This window comes from Bos grunniens, chromosome 1 (genome assembly GCF_055505025.1).
Source record: "Bos grunniens cultivar Pamir isolate PY7600 chromosome 1, Bosgru_T2T1.0, whole genome shotgun sequence".
Taxonomy (NCBI): domain Eukaryota; kingdom Metazoa; phylum Chordata; class Mammalia; order Artiodactyla; family Bovidae; genus Bos; species Bos grunniens.
The window spans coordinates 71201255-71216228 of NC_141165.1; the positions used below are offsets into that span (position 1 = coordinate 71201255).

The 14974-nt window shown below is 37.5% G+C and overlaps 1 protein-coding gene across 6 annotated transcripts in view; it reads left to right on the forward strand.

Moving 5' to 3' along the window:
- Window positions 1-14974, forward strand: part of FXR1 (FMR1 autosomal homolog 1) — a 73183-nt gene that overhangs the window by 15021 nt on the left and 43188 nt on the right. For all 6 annotated transcript variants that reach the window (XM_086395612.1, XM_086395620.1, XM_086395651.1 and 3 more), the window contains exons 2-3: window positions 7287-7339; window positions 8859-8952. In XM_086395612.1, the coding sequence (XP_086251738.1) occupies window positions 7287-7339; window positions 8859-8952 (147 nt within the window). The remainder of the gene's footprint in view (window positions 1-7286; window positions 7340-8858; window positions 8953-14974) is intronic.

Genomic DNA, 14974 nt, shown 5'->3' on the forward strand with positions numbered 1-14974 from the left:
CCTCCTCCACTCTACTCCCCCTTGGAAACCACAGGTCTGTTCTTTGTCAATTTATGTTCAGAAATACAACATTTATTTATTTAGAAATGGAATATTTTATCACAAATTTGCTTCAGTAATTGAGCCATCAGTTGTAATGTCCTAGTTCAGTTCAGTCCCTCAGTCGTGTCCGACTTTTTGTGACCCCATGAACCGCAGCACGCCAGGCCTCCCTGTCCATCACCGACTCCCGGAGTCCGCAGAAACCCATATCCATTGAGTTGATGATGCCATCCAACCATCTTATCCTCTGTCGTCCCCTTCTCCTCCTGCCCCCAATCCCTCCCAGCATCAGAGTCTTTTCCAATGAGTCAACTCTTCGCATGAGGTGGCCAAACTACTGGAGTTTCAGCTTTAGCATCAGTCCTTCCAAAGAATACCCAGGCCAGATCTCCTTTAGAATGGACTGGTTGGATCTCCTTGCTGTCCAAGGGACTCTCAAGAGTCTTCTCCAATAACACAGTTCAAGAGCATCAATTCTTTGGCACTCAGCCTTCTTCACAGTCCAACTCTCACATCCATACATGACAACTGGAAAAACCATAGCCTTGACTAGATGGACCTTTGTTGGGAAAGTAATGTCTCTGCTTTTGAATATGCTATCTAGGTTGCTCATAACTTCCCTTCCAAGGAGTAAGCATCTTGTAATTTCATGGCTGCAGTCACCATCTGTAGTGATTTTGGAGCCCCAAAAAATACAGTCTGCCACTGTTTCCCCATCTATTTCCCATGAAGTGATGGGACCAGATGCCATGATCTTTGTTTTCTGAATGTTGAGCTTTAAGCCAACTTTGTCACTCTCCTCTTTCACTTTCATCAAGAGGCTCTTTAGTTCCCCTTCACTTTCTGCCATAAGGGTAGTGTCATCTGCATATCTGAGGTTATTGATATTTCTCCTGGCATTCTTGATTCCAGCTTGTGCTTCTTCCAGCCCAGCGTTTCTCATGATGTACTCTGCATAGAAGTTAAATAAGCAGGGTGACAATATACAGCCTTGATGTACTCCTTTTCCTATTTGGAACCAGTCTGTTGTTCCATGTCCAGTTCTAACTGTTGCTTCTTGACCTGCATACAGATTTCTCAAGAGGCAGGTCAGGTGGTCTGGTATTCCGATCTCTTTCAGAATTTTCCACAGTTTATTGTGATCCACACAGTCAAAGGCTTTGGCATAGTCAATAAAGCAGAAATTGATGTTTTTCTGGAACTCTCTTGCTTTTTCCATGATTCAGTGGATGTTGGCAATTTGATCTCTGGTTCCTCTGCCTTTTCTAAAACCAGGTTGAACATCAGGAAGTTCACGGTTCATGTAGTGCTGAAGCCTGGTTTGGAGAATTTTGAGCATTACTTTGCTAGTGTGTGAGATGAGTGTAATTGTGCGGTATTTCGAGCATTCTTTGGCATTGCCTTTCTTTGGGATTGGAATGAAAACTGACCTTTTCCAGTCCTGTGGCCACTGCTGAGTTTTCCAAATTTGCTGGCATATTGAGTGCAATACTTTTACAGCATCATCTTTCAGGATTTGGAATAGCTCAACTGGAATTCCATCACCTCCACTAGCTTTGTCATAGTGATGCTTTCTAAGGCCCACTTGACTTCACATTCCAGGATGTCTGGCTCTAGGTGAGTGATCACACCATCGTGATTATCTGGGTCGTGAAGATCTTTTTTGTACAGTTCTTCTGTGTATTCTTGCCATCTCTTCTTAATATCTTCTGCTTCTGTTAGGTCCATACCATTTCTGTCCTTTATCGAGCCCATCTTTGCATGAAATGTTCCCTTGGTATCTCTGATTTTCTTGAAGAGATATCTTGTCTTTCCCATTCTGTTGTTTTCCTCTATTTCTTTGCATTGATCGCTGAGGAAGGCTTTCTTATCTGTTCTTGCTATTCTTTGGAATTCTGCATTCAGATGCCTATATCTTTCCTTTTTTCCTTTGCTTTTCGCTTCTCTTCTTTTCACAGCTATTTGTAAGGCCTCCTCAGACACTTGGGATTAGAGTCATTAAAAACATAGATTTCTATGGTGGTCTTCTCTGATGGTCCAGTGGCTTAAGACTCTGTACTTGGGGTTCTGTCCCTGGTCAGGGAACCAGATTCCACATGCCACAGCTAAAGATTCCAAATGCTATAGTGAAGTTCTTGTGTGCTGCCTCAAAGAACTGACCCTGCCAAATAAATATTAAGGAAAAAATATAGTTTGCATTTATGAAGATTATTCTGTTTCTTGATGGCCTTTTTTGCTCAGTGTTTGATCATCAGTAAATGCTTCTAACAAGAATTTTGAAGTTTAAGTGTTAACAGCTTTAGGGTGTAAGTCTCGGATTTTGGGGTATGGGCTTCCACTTATATCTTGTTTTAAGGATTCAAGCTGTAAGACTTCTGTTAGTAGTTTGCTGAGTATTAAGATTTTTTAAATTTATTGATCGATTGACTTATTTTAGGGGGAGGCTGTGCTGAGTCTTCATTGCAGCATCAGGGCTTCTGATTGTGGTGGTGACTTCTCTTGTGGACTCTGGGACACTTGGGCTTCACTAGTTTCGGCTCCCTGGCTTTAGAGCACAAGCTCAGTAGTTGTGGCACACGGGCTTAATTGCTCCATGGCATCTGGGATCTTCCTGGACCAGGGATCGAACCAGTGTCTCCTGTATTGGCAGGTGGATTCTTTACCACAGAGCCACCAGGGAAGACCCTAAATGCTTTTTTAAGTTTCTGTTTCCCTCCTTATAAGTCATTTTTGTGTTGTAAAGAATTGCAGTAATAGGAGGTCATTACAGCATTTTTGAGAAACCTAAGTAGCATGTGAATTTGAAATGACACCTTGCAGGCCAAGAAATTTTTTTAGACTAGTATGATGTGTTGCTAATGAATTTAGTGGGAATGTTTTCAAAGGGATTTATGGATCTCTGTAGATTTCTAAGCCATCACTCAAGCAGAGCCTCTGATAAATTAATCAGTATTTTAGACAAGGTAGCTAAATTAGATTTTGATGTTTTGTTCTGGGACTTTAAATAGGTTTTTTAGGAAAGGTGCCTTATTTCTTCAAAATGGTATTGTTATCAGACTTGACTTTTTGGAGTTTAAAAATATGAATTAGTAAAAGTGTTCTGTCATTTAATTTATAAGGATTTAATGGAAAGTGTTCCAGACAGAAGATGAGATTTTTTTAACACTTATTTAAAAAATAAATATTTTGTGGAGTCTTTAGTTTCAGCATATGGGATCTAGTTTCCTGACCAGGGATTAAATTCGGGCCCCCTCCATTGGGAGAGCAGAGTCTCAGCCCCTGGACCACCAGGAAGTCTGAAGATGAAATTTGAGGTTCAGCATTTATAATCTTCTAGGGAGTAAAACTTGGGGGCTGTATATATGTGTGTAGTTTCAGCTTCCCTTTCTCTACAGTGAGAATGAGGCATCTGGAAGGTCTTTAAAAGAAATTGTGGGATGTGGAAGGTCTGCTTATTTTCATAGTGGCTTTCCCATAGCCAGGGTCCGTAATGCATCTGTTCTGATTTTTGACTATGTAACCTCAACCTTTCAATTCCTGAAATTCATTCATACCATGTTCATTGTTGCTTAAACTATAGGATTTTCCCCCCTATGATTCAGTTCAGTCGCTCAGTCGTGTCTGTTTGCGACCCCATGGTCCATAGCACACCAGGCTTCCCTGTCCATCACCAACTCCCGGAGCTTGCTCAAACTCATGTCTATTGAGTCAGTGATGCCATCCAACCATCTCATCCTCTGTTGTCCCCTTCTCCTCCCGCCTGCAATCTTTCCCAGCATCAGGGTCTTTTCCAGTGAGTCAGTTCTTCGCATCAGGTGGCCAAAGTATTGGAGTTTCAGCTTCAGCATCAGTCTTTCCAGTGAATATTCAGGACTGATTTCCTTTAGGATGGACTGGTTGGAGCTCCTTGCAGTCCAAGGGACTGGCAAGAGTCTTCTCCAACACCACAGTTCAAAAGCATCTATTCCTCGGCGCTCAGCTTTCTTTCTTTATGGTTCAGCTCTCTCATCCATACGTGACTACTGGAAAAACCATAGCTTTGACTAGATGGACCTTTGTTGGCAAGCTCTGCCTTTTAAGATACTGTCTAGGTTGGTCATAGCTTTTCTTCCAAGGAGCAAGTGTCTTTTAATTTCATGGCTGTAGCCACCATATGTAGTTATTTTGGAGCCCAAGAAAATAAAAGTCTCTCATGGTTTCCATTGTTTCCCCATCTATTTGCCATGAAGTGATGAGACTGGATGCCATGATCTTTGTTTTCTAAATGTTGCATTTTAAGCCAGGTTTTCACTCTCCTCTTCAACTTTCATCAAGAGGCTCTTTATTTCCTCTTCGCTTTCTGCTGTAAGGGTGGTGTCACCCTTATGATTACCCTCATCAAATTGGAAAACCTGTTTTTCAGCTGTAGTGTTCTGTAACTTGAAAAATGTGTGTTTCAGTTAGGCAGATATTTGGAGCCTGCACCTTGTTCTTTCTACTGGCTATTTAAGCTCCCACCTAAAAATTACCAAATACCTTGTCTTTCTTTGGTCTTTATTACTGTAGCTTTAAAATAAATTTTAGTATCTGGTACGGATAGTGTTTCCTTGTTTTTCCCTACTGTCATTTAAAAGTTGTCCTTTTGAATGCTTTCTTGTTTGTTATTAAAGTTCAACAACTTTTTCCCTCAACAGAATTACTGTCCTTAGTGTTTCAGTGGAATTCCATTTAAGTGTACATTGACAAGTTTAAAATATCAAGATGTAAAAATGAGATGTGGTTAACATTTTCCTAAATATTCTAATTCATTAATTAAGTTTTACACATGTCAGCACATAGGTTGTGTGCAGTTTTTGTGTTGTTGAGGGTATTTCTAGGACTTTGCTGTTGTTAGCAGAGTATTTTTTTTGTCTCTTTTATTTTTCAGCTGTTTATTTTTAGCTAGAAAGGAAAATTAATTTTGGTTAACTTGGGACCTTACTGAATCTTTGAGTTGTCTTTTAAATTTTTATTTTAGGTTATTTTATTTTGAATTGCCTTTGAAAAAACCAGTTCTTCAATTAGTTCAAGTGCTCAGATAGTCCTCCTATTCCCTTCATCTCTCCCTTAGTCCTGGTTTACATATAATTTTTGGCATTCCTGAGTTTTTACTGTATAATGCTTTTTTCATCAAGTATCAAGTTGATACTTGATCAGGTATCAAGTTTTTAATTTATTTTACTGTATAATGCTTTTTTAGGGATGGCTTTCTAAAACGTTTTGATTATACTTTAAATATGTTAAAGTGCCTTGTCACTTATCCATGATTATTTTAAATTGTAATTAAGAGATTCAACTGTAAATATATACCCGGCTGTATGAATGAACAAGTTAAGGGATCATTTTATGATGGCTTGGAATCTTCTGCGTTTGTATATACGTGAAGAGAAGAAAAGGAAACGTCAGAGTATTCTGAGAAATAGGGTTCTGGGCCAGATGCGTATGAATAGGAAGAGAGACCAAGTCCCCAAAGGTTGGACTAACAAGAAAGAGAGAAGTTATGGATACTTAGTCATAAAGTCGTGTGCAGGAAAATGTTGCCATTGTTATTTGGCATCTCCTGACTCTCATTTTGGCAGAAACCTAACCTGCCATCTCTTTGAGTATCTAGGGAACACCGTTGTTCTCGTGAATTGAGAAGTGTTTACTGTGTTCTGTATCAGTGTGTCAATTTTATAGAGATCTGGCCATTAGAAGTTCTTTATCCCAAGAATCTAGGGTATAGGGATTAGAACATGTCCTTTAATTGTTCATTACAGTCCACATACACTTTACCTGGGTATCAAGTTTTTAATTTATTTAATCTCATACCTGAAAGATAACTAGCAATAAGAGTAGGTTCCAGAGTTACCCTTTTTCCTGTAAGTGTTAAAAATGTGTGCACTCAAAACTGATGCTGATGTTTGTGGTGTATGTAAAGTAGGAGTGGGGAGAGGTATAAGCACTGATTTTTAGATAGGAAAAGATTTTTATTATAATAGTAGAATTTTCCAATGATTTGGAGCTCTGGTTGAACTTACCCAATATACAAATTATATAGAAATGATAAAGATTAATGGAACGTTTCAAACTCTTATTTTTGTTTGTTAAGTACTAGAAGGCATTAGTGAAAGTTTGGCTAATCTCCTATGGAAAGATACGTCTTACTCTCTAATATTCATGAATTTGGTAATTCTCAGCTTTTGAAAATATTCCTTACCTTACAAATGGCAAGAGTATAATAGAGATTTGCTGGTGACCAAAATGATTGCTGAAAGTAGATGTGCAGATAAACTAGTAGAAGTAGAGACTGGCCGAGAAGTCATTTTTGTAGTGTGATTAGAAAAATCACAGCTTGAACTGAATGGCATCTCTAGCTTTGAGAGGAGAACAGTCTTTAGAATTGCATGTCAGGAGCTACTACTGCACTCTGTAAAGTATCTTTGAGTTTTAGGCTTTGCATGAAGATACATGCATTGAAATACCCCATTGCACTCAATTGATCACAGGCATTTGGAGCTGAAGAGCGATCCAGGCCAAATTACGGAATCATGCAATTGAGTAGCAAATGTGGGAGGAGGGCATTGAGAGACTAGATACATGACTTACACATTTTGTGATTGATCATCCTGCATTATTAAAGAAAGTAAAATGATTTTCAGCCTCATCTGTTACTTTCTCCTCTCTTAAGACTTTCTTTAGTTCCAAAGATTTTCCGAGGTGGTAGTGCTGATGTATTTGCTTTTGGTTTCTCCACTGTCAGTTTGTTTCTTAGTCTTTAATTTGCTAATTTGCTTAAAATAATATCTGACACATAGTGTTTAAATATTTTTGGAAATTGATGAGGACATGTTTTAAATAAGTACTACAAGTTTGTGTGTGTATTTATTTAGCTAGTTGATACTGTATATTATGGAGTATAGTGTGATAAAGATATTTTAGAAAAAAATTTAAGTGCCTAGTGGTTCAGAGTATGTGAGCATTTGGCAAAGGTTGAGAATATTGCAATTCTGATAGACGGTAATACAGTGTCATTTAATATCTGTTGTGATCATGAAAGAGAGGTTAAGTAATTTGCAGGGTCAACACAACTCATAAATGATGGAGATGGAAAGCAAAACCTGATCAGCCTATTCCAAGCTGAGTTGTTATCAGTATTCCATATTGTCTTTGTATCTCTAATATAGTGGTTTAGAGTTAATGCAACATTTAATTGAATATTTATTTCCTTTTAATTTTTTTTACAGGGATTTATCAAAGATGTTCATGAAGACTCCCTCACAGTTGTTTTTGAGAACAAGTAAGTTATTTTTTATTCATAGAGATCCTAATTTTGAAGATTGGTAGTACCAAACTGCTGCTTTTGGGTATTCCTCTTGCAGTCAGAAAATGAATGTGCTTTTGGGTGGGGGGGTTCTTTGGTTTGATTATCTTTTTGAGTTAAAATGATTTTTGGTTTTTGATGACTTCACCTGGTTTTTTGCTCACCATTCACTTGTCACTTTTTTCCAAGACTCCTTTCATTGCCAAATCACATGTGAACATGAATCAGTTTTTGCAAAAAAAGACGGCATGAATGTAATTATAACATGCATACTTCTTAAAACCCAGAATTTTTAAATGACACTGTATAAGGCCTTCCAAATGCCCTTTTAATAAAATAAATATATTAGGCTGCCTTAAATTGCTTGATTAGTCTTAAAGAATAATAAACAGTTTTATAGATATTGTAAAGGTTAGATAAAGTTGTGCTAAAAATGTCAAAGATGTGTGCTGAGCTTGGTTAGGAAGGATTATAAAGAAGCACTATATAATTGAAGGTCAGAAAAGAATTGGGCAGCTTTCCCTTTTAAGCTGTTTCTGGAACTGCCTGAAGAGCTATCTGCCCAACAGCTGTTTCATGTAGAAACAAGCGTTGAGATTATTCCTGTCTTTGAGCACCTGTTATTTAGACAGTAAAGATGAAAAGAAAGCACTCCAATATCTTTTACTTGTCTCTTTTTTGCGCATTGTTGGCATATAGAAGCCCATCGGTTAAGTTCAGTTCAGTTGCTCAGTCATGTCCGACTCTTAGAAGTCGTAGGAATATATTATGTGCTGTTGTACCTCCCAGGCATATGAATGATTTATTAGAACCTAAAATAGGAAAGCATTTTAATTTTATCAACTTAGTTATAAAATATAGCACACAAAAAGCACAGCTAAAGCAGTAGTTTTAATACATTTGTATTTACTACAAAGATAAAAATAATTTTTTCTAAGTTTTAAGTGTATGGGTTCATTGTAGAAAAGAAATTGTAAGAAAAATAAATCTTTTTGTAGTTTACTGTTCAGAATAATATTGACTAGTTTTCTGTATTTCTGTGAACATGTACACTAAAAAGGAATTACGCAGTTTATATTTTATAATCTTTGGAATTGTGTTCCTTTGACAGGTCATTTAGTTGTAAAAATGTTTGCAGTAAATTGATCACAGTGTAGCAGTGTAGAATGACATTATTTTAAATCTGAGTCATTACTGTGAGCTTAGCCTTTTTCATTTGCAGAATGATGTATGTGCTGTCACCTTAGGATGAATGATTAGGAAGGTAGTATGTAATTATTATCAATGACGTTAATTACCTATGAACTTCATCAAGAGCTATGCAAAATCTGTTCTAGCTCAACAGTCTGCTGAGGTGGTTTTTTTTTGGGGGGGGGAGGGAAGCTAAATGATTGATTTGAAAAATTTACAGTGCTAAGCATAGACTATATAGCTTCTATATTAAGGATTATTAGAATAGTATATATTAAAGTTCATTCATTTTCTAATCCTTCAGTTGGCAACCAGAACGCCAGGTTCCATTCAATGAAGTTAGATTACCACCACCACCTGATATAAAAAAAGAAATTAGTGAAGGAGATGAAGTAGAGGTATGTATTTATAAGTTTATTTTCTTGTGTACCTATTTTTTTTGTTTCAAATAGATATTCTTGTAGGAAAATCTGTTAGCTGATAGAGAATAAGTCTAAATTCCTTTTCTCTATTCTTCCTATTGGTAATGGCTGTGTAATGTAGCAGTACTTGAGTTTTGGAAGACGGAACTGGGATTAATGTCTCAATGCTCCTGTTTTTAGCTTTATAGCCCTGGTCAAGTTTGTTTTTTTTAACCACTAGAATAAAAATAATTTGAGAATTAAAGATGATAGTGCATTTGAGTTGTTTTCCACAGAATCTGGTAGAAAGAACTATATGATGTTGGTCATTATTTTCCTTTTTTTTTTTGCTAATTATTTTGTCTTCAGTATTTTCCTCAGTATTTTTGTAAAATGTTAGTATTTATCCTTTATTATAGTGATCATTAATATAGTTCATATGTAACAATGTGAAATGTTATAATAAGCATACTGCCTTTTTGAATATTATGATATTCAGAAAGATTTAAAAGGGAAAAAAGCAAAAATCACTTCCTAGAGATAAAATCCTATATTTCATGGTTTACATATTCCCAGGCTCTTCCTTTCCTCTCTTTTAAAAAATAAAAATTGTATTTCTTTGTATCTTGTTTTTGTCACAATTAGTAGCTCCTGAATGTCTTCAGTACATATTTATTTTTGATTAATATGTCTGCTCTTATGTAACAGAAATTTTGAAATAATTGTGAAATAGAAGTATGAATTTGTTGGAGAGAGAAAATTTGATTTTTGATTTTTTAAGAAATTGATACCTCCAAGGAGCTCAAATATGCTAACTGTATTTCTCATAAACAGTTGTCTTGATAGTGTTGAAAGATTTTCAGATGTCATTTGTGCCTAGTTTATGTAGGCTAGGGTGGGAGAACTGGGGACACAGGTCAATCTTTAGTGATGAAACAGCTGTTTAAATGTTTTTATAAACACTTAACAGTACGTACTTTGTGCCACACATTGTCCTGAGTGCTTTGAATATGAGCTAATTTAGTTACTTGCCACTTTTATGCTTCATAATTTTTTAAATGGTAAATTTTCTTTTGAGTTAATTGTAGATGTTATGTTGGAAAGTCAGATTGTAGGACTTTAACCCCTAATTCACATTCTGAAATTCTGCCTAGATTTTAATTACTTGATCTAATTCTTCTGCTCCCCTGGAGTAGGGAATTTCAACCCACTCCAGTATTCTTGCCTGGAGAATCCCATGGCCAGAGGAGCTGGCAGATTACTGCCCATGGGATCGCAAAGAGCTGGACACAACTGAGCGACTAAGCATGCATTCTTCTGCTTTTGCTAAAAGCAAAGTATATTATGGGCTTCCCTCGGTGGCTTAGATGGTAAAGAACTTCCTGCAATGTGGAAGACGTGGGTTCAATCCCTGGGTCGGGAGCATCCCTAGAGAAGGAAATGGCAACCCACTCTAGTATTCTTGCCTGGAAAATCCCATGGACAAAGGAGCCTGGCGGGCTACAATCCATGGAGTTAGACACGATTGAGCGACTAACACTTTTTTCAAAGCAGGTTATAACTTCGTTGTGTCAGGGTGCCACATGTGTGGCCATCAGTTCTGTTGAGTAGTGCTTTTCGTATTTAAAAAAATTGTTGTTCAGTTATTGGTAGTGTAAAGGCTCAGGTTAAAGGGAAAACTTGACGGAATGCTGAGGGTATTGTTGTTACAGTGTGCTTTCCCCAGTCTTGGAAGATCATGTCCAGTTGCTGGACCATTTTTATGGCTTGGGCCCCGCTACTTCCCAGCCAGTTGTATACAAAACTTTATTAAGTGATTTGGAAATTAATGATTACAGGGTGTTTTATTTCACTTTGTTTTATGGTTCAGTCTTCGGAAAATTTGTTCCTTAAAAATATGAGAATGGTAGTCTGGAATTAAGATGTAACTTTAATTTTTGAAAATTCATATAAGGAAAAAGTTTAAAATTAATCTTGCCACCTGTGGATTTATTTATTTATTTTTAGTTTTTGCCACCATGAGTTTAGGAATTTATCCTTAGGATATGAAATGTTTAAGGACTATGGTTATTAGTACTTTATATTTTGAGCCATATAACTTTACGTAAGCTCCGCCTCTTTTAAATTCAGAGTCACAAAGCTTCATATAAAAAGTGAAATGGTACAGAATTCCTTAAGGTAACAAGTGAACTTCCCTCTTATTGTAGGCATGTTGGTGTGCTTATCTGCCTATCCCAGCTTAAATCTCATTTACCAAAGTTGAGTCTCTTCAAGTTTTTTTCCTTGCATTTATAAAGAATATGTGTTTTTTTTAAGTTATAAAAATTGGGACTATACCTTATTTATAAATTTTTGTATTCAGTTAATTAATATATCATAGACATTTTCCTATCTGCACATACAGATTTAACCTTATTTTCCTCATCACCCCATGGTATTGGGTGGTACAGATGTATTATAATTAGAAAACATTGAAATTACTCAGTTTTTTTGCTTTTATTTCCCCCTCCCGCCCCCACCTCAAATCCACATTTAGTGTTCTTATGTAAATCATCTTCTTATGATAGTATTAAATCTTGGTTATTGATAGTACCAAAATGTACCATTTTGTCCTCCAGAAATGATTCTTGAATGACCACTTCATAAGTTTGCTAATGCTCAAGATGTTTGCTCCTCATAGATTGACTGACCTGGATTAATATTAATCTAATCTGTAAGATTTCATAAACATGGTAGAAGGAAGAAGTCTTATATATTTTCTGAACCTTGAATGCTAGTGATACACAGTGTTTTTTAGTTTTATGACTATTAGCTGCTTGTTCTGTTTATTGTCTGTTTTTACTTCTTGATCCATGTAGTTTTTTATGTCAAATATGTTTACATTTTATGGGTAAGCTGCTATCTGTTGTATATTGTGTTTTCTCCCAGGCCGTCTGTGCTTAGTGACTTTTGCCATTAAGAACTTATTTCTTCACTTATTCAGGTCTGCCAGTTTCCCCAGTGTGGCCTCCAAGATAACCCATTTTAGTAGTTCCACAGATGTGGCCCCTTTTTTTTCCTTTTTTTAAAGAGCATTTAGGGTTTTTTTTTTAACTTTTTATTTTATATTGGAATATAACCAGTTAACACTTGTGATAGTTTCAGGTGTACAGAAGAGCAGCTCAGCCTTACATATACATGTATCCATTCTCCCCCAAACACCCCTCCCATCCAGACTGGCACATAACATTAAGCAGAGTTCCCTATGCTATACAGTAGGTTCTTGTTGGTTATCTGTTTTAAATATACTCGTGTATGCCTGTCCATCCCAAATTCTGTAACTACCCCTTCCACCCATTTTCCTTTTCTAAGTCTACGTTTCTGTTTTATAAATAAGCTGATTTGTATCATTTTTTTTGGCCACTATTGTCTTTCTGCTAGTTGTCAGTACTATAGTAGCAGTGAAAACAGCTGACACTGGGCTTCCTTGGTGTCTCAGTGGTAAAGAATCTTCCTGCTAATGCAGGAGATATAAGTTCGATCCCTGGGTGGGCAGAGCCCCTGGAAAAGGAGACAGCAACCTACTCCAGTATTCTTGCCTGGGAAGTCCTATGGACAAAGGACCCTCTGGTGGACCACAGTACACGGGGTCTCAAAAGAGTCAGACACGACTTAGTGACCAAACAACAACAGCTGACATTAACCATGAAATATATAACTAACTGACTTTTTAAACACTTATATCAGTTTCAAAGAACAGTTTCTTGAGGGCCTCTTTGAAATTCTATGAATATCTTTCCTAACCTTTCCAAGTTTCCTATAGCTTGATGGTTAGGAAGTTGGTTACCAGGTTAAGTTTTTGTCCTATATGTTATTCTGATATATCGTGCTGTATTCGCAGGGTGTTGTCAGTTTTGTGCCAAATTACCAACTCTTACTTTTACAGCTCTAGGAACCATTTCTTTTTGAAGAACAGAAAGATAACTTTGATTTGGCCATCATTAATTGACTTAGAACAGAAATGATACAGGAGGGAGTTTTTCATTAGCTATTCAGGCATTTATCTAAAATCTAGCTGTATGACAGAGACCTAAAAAGACATTTCTCCAAAAGACATACCGATGGGCAACATAGAGATACTCACCTCAGCTAATTATTATTGTTGTTGTTCAGTTGCTAAGTTGTGTCTGACTCTTTGTGAACTTGTGGACTGCAGCACGCCAGGCTTCCCTGCCCTTCACTATCTTCCAGAGTTTGCTCAAACTCATGTCCATTGAGTTGGTGATGCCATCAAACCATTTCATCTTCGGTCACCCTCTTCTCTTGCCTTCAGTATTTCCCAGCATCAGGATCTTCTCCAGTGAGTTGGCTCTTTGCATCAGGTAGCCAAAGTATTAGAGCTTCAAGTTCAGCATCAGTCCTTCCAATGAATATTCAGGGTTCATTTCCTTTAGGATTGACTGGGCTTGATCTATTTGCTTTGCAAGGGACACTCAAGGGTCTTCTCCAGCACCACAGTTTGAAAGACTCAATTCTTCAGTGCTCAGCCTTTGGTCCAACTAGCATATCCGTATATAACTACTGGAAAAACCATAGCTTTGACTATACTGACCTTTGTCTGCAAAGTGATGTCTCTGCTTTTTAATACACTGTCTAGGTTTGTCATAGATTTTTTTCAAGGAGCAAGCATCTTTTAAGTTCATGGCTGCAGTCACCATCTGCAGTGATTTTGGAGTCTAAGAAAATACAATCTGGCACTGTGTGCTTTTTCCCCATCTATTTGCCATTGAAGCGATGAGACCAGATGCCATGATCTTAGTTTTTTGAATGTTGAGTTTTAAGCCAGCTTTTTCACTCTCCTCTTTGACCTCATCAAGAGGCTCTTTATTTCCTCTTCACTTTCTGCCATTAGAATGATGTTGGTGGTTCAGTTGGTAAGTTGTGTCCGACTCTTTGTGACCCCATGGACTGCAGCACACCAGGCTTCCCTGTCCCTCACCATCTCCCAGAGTTTGCTTAAACTCATGTCCATTGAGTCAGTGATGCCACCATCTCATCCTCTGTTGTCTCCTTCTCCTGCTGCCTTCAGTCTTTCCAAGCATTAAGGGTCTTTCCCAGTGAGTCAGCCCTTCACATCAGGTGGCCCAAGTATAGGAGGTTCAGCTTCAGCATCAGTCCTTCCAATGAATATTCAGAGTTGATTTCCTTTAGGATTGACTGGTTTGATTGTGTTGCTGTGCAAGGGACTCTCAATAGTCTTCTTGAAAGGTTATTGCTAAACCACGAAGGACGCCAGGATTCTTGGCCTCTGGAGGAGAAGAATTCAGTCCGGGGCCAGAGATGAGGCTTGATCTCTCTGAGCTTTTGTGTAATAAAGTTTTATTGAAGTATAAAAGAGAGAAAGCTTCTGACAGAGACATCAGAACGGGGCAGAAAGAGTACCCCCCCTGATAGTCTTTAGCTGGATGTTATGTAGCTATTAGCAGTCTGCTAATTAAAGAAAGGAAATGTCTTAAAACTCAGAATGGCACCAGGCCCCTCACCCACAAGATGCATTTTGAGATAATCTTGTCATGCCAGGCCATAAAATGGTTGACATGAATCTTGAAGAAAGGCAGATCCCCATACAAATACATAGTTTTATTAACATAGATTAGGAGAACAATGTATGAGTATAACATACTGGTTTGTCATGATGGTTCTGAGCCTTTATTTGGAACCAACTTGAAAACAGAGTCTGAGGTAAATGCATGGTACATTAACATAGTTTGAGACGAAATATTTCCATAAGAAAAATGCATTGGTTAGCTCAAGGTTTGAGAAAAGTTAAGTTCAGGTGGAACCAATTGTCATTATGGCAACACAGTTTTAAGAGAAACCTCTTTTTAAATTTGTATAGAGAAGGGGAAAAAAATGTAACACTAGTTTGTTTCTTCCTGCTGCTTGCTGCTACTGCTAAGTCGCTTCAGTCGTGTCCGACTCTGTGTGACCCCATACACGGCAGCCCACCAGGCTCACCCGTCCCTGGGATTCTCCAGGC